General features: G+C 39.2%; 1 protein-coding gene across 1 annotated transcript in view; it reads right to left on the reverse strand.

Annotated features, from left to right (window-relative positions):
* The window catches only part of GK5 (glycerol kinase 5), a 134,610-nt gene that overhangs the window by 85,741 nt on the left and 42,312 nt on the right, over positions 1-6,557 (reverse strand). Inside the window, exon 5 of the mRNA XM_007947545.1 lies at positions 1,410-1,541. Within this exon, the coding sequence (XP_007945736.1) occupies positions 1,410-1,541 (132 nt within the window). The remainder of the gene's footprint in view (positions 1-1,409; positions 1,542-6,557) is intronic.

Raw genomic sequence — 6,557 nt, forward strand, 5'->3', positions numbered from 1 at the left:
TTCTGTCTTGTTGAACTTTGCTACTAGTGCTGGAGCAAGATGGTATCTCATTGTTGTTTTGATTTGCATCTCTCTAATAGCTAATGATCGTGATCACCAATATTTACCCAATTACTCAGGCCAAAAACAATGGCATCATCTTAGATAACTCTCATTTCCTCATGCCCCTCATTTAATCAATCAGCAAGTTTTATTGGCTCAACTGTTAAGAAATTTCTCGAATCTGACCATGTCTTACCACCTTCACTGCCATCACTTTCTCCAAGCTACCACCATCTTTTATCTATTCTACTGCAACAGTGTAACTAGATCTGTCACTCACTTACATGACTTCATTCTACGGCTGTCCACATTACTCAGTCTTCTCTGGCCACAGTGACCTTCTTGCTATCTTAGAAGATGCCAAACTTAACCATATTAAGTCCTCCAATCCATGAATATGGCATACCTTCACATTTATTAAAGTCTTCTTTAATATTTTTTTTTTTTTAAGTGTGTAAGAAATTGTTATGGATTGAATTATGTCACCCCAAAATATGTGTTGTAAATTTTAACTGCTATGCCTGTAGTTATAATTCCATTGGGGAATGGGTGGTCTTTGTTATGTTAATGAAAAAGGATTAGTATAAGATGTAGCTTGAGTCAACCTCTTTAGACATGTAAAAGAGATTAAACAAGCAAGCAGAGCAGAGATGGGGGAACAGAGATGCCAAGCCACAAAATGATCACACAGGAGCAGAAGCTCAAAAGAGACAAGGACCTTCCTCCAGAGCCGATAGGGAGACAAAGCCTTCCCCTAGAGCCAGTACCCTAAACTCAGACTTCTTAGCTTTCTAATTGTGAGAAAATAAATGTTTGTTAAAATGACCCATTTGTGGTATTTCTCTGACAGCAGCACTACATAAACTAAGGTATAATGGAGGTCTTTGGGAGTATGAAGAGTGTTCTGGTTCTTTATTGAGGTGTAACACAGATGCTGGCTTTATAACATACCACCAAGTGGGACATTTCCATTTTTGTTCACTTGTCCATTTGTGTGTTTTGACTCATAATGAAAATATTCAATAAAAAGAAAAGCATATAAAGATGACATGCCTTCCCTCTCAATACCTGTTAGGCACTTAAATTTTCCCACAGACGATCAAATTACTATCTTTATTCATTGAATTTTGTCTTCCTTATCGGGAGCTCTGGTAGCATAGTGGCTAAGACACTTGCCTGCTAACCAGACGGCTGGAGGTTCAAACCCACCACCACTCCTCAGAAGGAACGTTGGGCAATCCTACTTCTGTAGTGATACTGCCTCGGAAACCCAAAGAGGGGTCGCTATGAGTTGGGTTTGACTCGATGGCACATAACAACAACAACATAGTCTTTATCTGGTTTCCATGTACACAAACTTTTCTTACCTCCGTCAGGTTCTGTAAAACCCAGGCCAATCTCAAAGAAACATGCTGGGTCGTGAAAGTGAACAAACTGGCTGCTAAAAGTCGTTTACTTCTGGTGAAAAAATGAAGCAGTCGACTGGAACCATGTATTAGCTATTTAAAAAAACAAAGATGTTTTAGAAAATTTCATTTAATGGTATTTGACATTTTTATATTAACTCTATATACATGTATAGCAGATAACAAACAAAAGTTACCTAACTACTGTAGTGGGATGAATAGTGGGCCCTCAAAAGTTATGCTCACCCTGAGCCTATAAATGTGATCTTATTTGGAAAAATGGTCTTTACAAGGACTGCAAGATAAAATGATTTGAGATGAAATTCAAACCCTGTTGCCTTTGAGTCGATTCCTACTCATCACAACTCCATGTACAATAGAACAAAACACTGCCCAGCCCAGCACCGTCCTCACAACCTCTGCCATGCTTAAACCCACTATTGCAACCTCTGTGTTAGTCCATCTCATTGAGGGTCTTCTTCTTTCTCACTGACCCTCTACTTTACCTAACATGATGCCTTTCACCAGGGACTGGTCTTTGTCGATGACATGTCCAAAGTACATGAGATGAGGTTTGCCATCCTCACTTACAAGGAGCATTCTAGATGTACTTGTTCCAAGATAGATCTGTTCATTCTTCTGGCAGTCCATGGTATATTCAATATTCTTTGCCAACACCATAATTCAAAAGCATCAATTCCTCTTTGGACTTCCTTGTTCACTGTCTATCTTTTGAGTGCTTAGGAGGTGACTGAAATTACCTTGGCTTGAGTCAGGCACACTTTAGTTCTCAAAGTGACATCTTTGGTTTTAATACTTTAAAGATGTCTTTTGCAGCAGATTTGCCCAATGATTTGACTTTGATTTGACTTTTGACAATGATTTGACTTTTCATTTATCCTTTGATTTGACTGCTGCTTCCATATGTATTGATTGCAGATACAAGAAAAATGAAATCTTTGGCAACTTCAGTCTTTTCTCAATTTATAACGATATTGCTTATAGGTCCAGTTCTGAGGTTTTTTTGTTTTTGTTTTTGTTTTTTTAAATGTTCAGTATAGTCCATACTGAAGGCTGCAGATTAAATCTTCATCAGTAAGTGCTTCAAGTCTTCTTTACTTTCAGCAAGCAAGGTTGTGTCATCGGCATATTGCAGGTTGTTAATGAGTCTTCCTCCAATCCTCTTGCCAAATTCTTCTTTATATTGTTCAGAGTCCTTGATTATTTGTTCAGCATACAAATTAATTAAGTGTGGTAAAAGGATAAAACACAACATATACTTTTCCTGATTTCCCTAGCAAATGCCTTATAAAAAATCTTTTTAAAATAAAGGTACTTATGAAATATAAAAATCTTTCAAAGTAACAATTACTTTCCACCTCCACCTATTTTTATCTATGGAAGTAAAGGCAGGCGGCTCCATTTGCACTATTCCTGTCTCACTGGGATATCTAAATTTCAAGTTTATCACAGGTCTCACAGATAAATCTACACTATTTAGTAGCACAGTAGCATTAATTAACTTCATTGCTATTCAATCTAATATCATCTACTCAAAACTGTTGGCTAATCATAGATTTTGAAGGTTCATATTCCCAATATTTATTCATAGTTGTCCATCCTAGCTTCAAGGTCCCTAAGACCCAGTGTACACATATACACACACACATAAACACACATACACACACACACACACTTTATTTTTTAGAGTAGTTTTAGTTTTGCAGAAAAATTATGCAGAAAGTCTGATGTCTATTTTAGGAATTCTAGTGGCATAGTATTTGGCTGCTAACCAGAAGGTCAGTCGTTCAAACCTATGAGCTGCTCCACAAGAAGGAAGATGCGGAGATCTACTTCCATAAAGATTTAGAGGCTTGGAAACCCAATGGGAGTTGATATAAGTCAGAATAGACTCAATGGCAGTGAGGTGTGTTTTTCTGTTTGTTTGTTTTTATACTCCTTCCCCCATGTACACAGTTTCTCTTAAGATTAATATCTTAACATAGGTATACAGGTGGATAGATGGGTGGACAGGCTGAACTATCAGGTATGTCTACGCAGCAGGGAGCGTACCCAAGACCATGTATATGGTTGGCAGACAATGGTTCTACAAGTGTATTTGTATGTTCTGTAAGAATTCCCAGGGGTATAGTAGAGCTGACAAGGGGCAAGGTTGTAGTCACTTTTTGGTCACAGCCAGCTACCCAGAAGGAGCAAATAGTTGAACCTGTGGGCTGAGGACCATAGTTGCAGGGGACATCAAGCTCAACTGGCATAACAAAACATTGTTCTACCTCCTATTTTGGTGAGTAGCGACTAGGATCTTAAAAGCTTTCAAGCAGCCATCTAGATGCAAGGATGGGTCTCTCCTCATTCAGAGCAAAGAAGAATGAAGAAAACCAAAGATTCATGGAAATAATTAGTCCTAGAGACTGGTACACCATGTGATCCACAGCCTATGCAACTATGAGACCAGAAGAACTAGATGGCACCCGGCTACCACTGTCAACCACTCAGAGGGCGATTTACGTAGGAGATCCTAGATAGAGAGGGAGAACAATGTGGAACAAAACTCAGAATCATTTGAGAGGGGAAAGGAGGGACTAGGTTTGCTGGTCTGATAGAGTCTGGTGGAACCACTGAGATTATGGCTCCTAGCTGCCCGTCAGGGCTGGAATTGAACTCATACCTGTGGCTTCTAGCCAAACCAAAGACAGGCATATGAGTTGAACATTCACCTGAGGTAGATACATTCCTTGGAGAGAACAATCATGGCAGAAAGAAGGGCTGTTTATGATAGATCAGGGGGCAGGAGTGCATGGAGGGATGGACACAGGGAAGAGGTAACTATCGGAAGAAAGTGGGAGGGGAGCTGTTGCATTGGGGTAAATTGTAGTAAATGTCATAGACAAAGTGTATGTGAACTGTTGTATGGAAAGTAAATTTGCTCTGTAAATTTTCACCCAAATCACAATTAAAAAAAAAAAAAGATTAATATCTTAATGGATACATTTGTTACAACTGCTGAACCATTATTGATACATTACTATTAACTAAAGTTCATTGTTTATGCCATTGTTCACTCTTGTTGTACTTATCTATGGGTTTTAACAAATGCATGTCATGAATCCACAATTACAGTATCATGCAGAATAGTTTCACTGCCATAACAACATCCTGAATTCCATCAATTCTTCTCATCTCACCTCCTCGAGTACCTGTAACCACTGATCTTTTTTATTGTAGCTATAGTTTTGCCTTTCGGAGTATTTAGTATTACACCAAATGCCAAGCAGTTGATAACGTACAGTATATAGTTTTTCAGAAATATATTGTTAAGTTGCTACTAAACCCAGAATAAGAAATATTTCTGTGTATTAAGTACTTACAAATTCTATTTTTAAATACTATCTATATTTATCTTAGGAAGCCCTGGTAGCACAGTGGTTAAGCACTTTGTTGGCATTTTGAATCACCCGTTCCATTGGGCAAAGATAAGGCAGTCTGCTTCTGTAAATATTTACGGCCTTAGAAACCCTATGGGGCAGTTCTCTGTCCTGTAGGGTCACTTTGAGTTGGAATTAACTTGACAGCAACAAGCATACCTATGTAATAATCAAAGAGGAAACATATCATACAATTTCAGATCTATTTCATAATAAGTAAATCTTTAGTGAAAATAATAAGCTTTAACTACACAAAATACCAGCTTTGAATTTTAAGATTTGTAAGATATACTAAAAGAAAAACAACAAAAACCTTGCCCTGCTGCCCACAACAAGGATGGAGTTTCAGCTTCTGAAAACATTCTGTAACAGAAAACTTACCCACTTCTTGCATTTTTTCCTTTGTTATTCCCAAGCCCTTTGCCAAAGGGGCAAGGAGGCTGCATGTTCTGACCTCCTCTAACCCCCAAGAGGAAGAGGGAATCGCCATCAGTAGCCAAAGGCCTATTTCTGCGAGGCCAGACATGCTGCCTCCACCCAGCCCTTTCACCAACCCTGACACCAACCATTCCTCCCACGACACTCACTACCTCTATGCTGGGCTTGACAATTCGTTGCAGTGGCCACACAGAACTCACACACACCACTCATGGATTATGGGGTTTATTAGGAAAGCAACAGGGTACAACTCCAATTCAGGAACATGCTCAGGATTCAGTTCCTCCCTCGGTCAAGACAGTCTCCCCTCTGTCATGCCTTTAGAGAAGCCGCTGTGGCCCTTAGCCTGCCTTTCAGCCTGGCCTCTGCTTCTGTGGGCCAGATAAGTCTGCGGCTCTGTCTTGTGCCTCCTGGTTCCACTGCTGTCCTCTCTCAGCCGGGCGTCTCTCTTTCAGTAAAGAGTCAGTCCCTCAGCCACACAGCTCTCTCAGCCAGCAGTAAGAACTATTCCTCCTCTCTGCCTCTAGGAGGGCTCATGTTAAGCCCAGCAGAGCAGTAAAACCAACCAATCCCAACACCAGAATTCCATACACCTCAGAGACAGTGAACTTCCCAGAAAATTACTTCATGGTTCTCTAAGGAGAAAGACCCCAGGTGGATAACTTTAACAATCAGAAGCTCCTTGGTTGCTCAAAGCAAATTCCACCACAGAGTTTACAAAGACTTACAGCTAGAAAAGCCACACTATATAATTTACTGCACTATAACATTCCCCACCCCCAAATAAACTAAAAGATACTGGTTTATCTATTGAACATACAAATACAAGTTTCTTAATCTTTCAGTTTTAGCTATTTTCATAGTCAAGAAAGTCTGGAGATTCAGATTTCTCTACATTTCAGCCTTACCCTTTTCATTCTGTTCACCTTGTCCAGCACTCAATCCATCCGCATTTCTTTTTTCTTTACATGGAATACAAGGTTTAGATTATTTATTAAAATTTAAGACTTTGCTATGGGGAGGAAGTGGGAGGGGAGCTGTTCCACTGAGGTAAACTGTAGTCAATGTCATGAGACAAAGTGTATGTGAACTGCTGTATGGAAGTGAATTTGCTCTGTAAATTTTCACCCAAATCATAATTTAAAAAAAAAAAATTAAGACTTTGAAACATTTTAAAGTAAAGTGACCACCCATGATCCTTCTTTCAATCTGTTATAATACTTTA

This window comes from Orycteropus afer, unplaced genomic scaffold (genome assembly GCF_000298275.1).
Source record: "Orycteropus afer afer isolate SDZICR_OR568_19922 unplaced genomic scaffold, OryAfe1.0 scaffold00188, whole genome shotgun sequence".
NCBI classification, from domain to species: domain Eukaryota; kingdom Metazoa; phylum Chordata; class Mammalia; order Tubulidentata; family Orycteropodidae; genus Orycteropus; species Orycteropus afer.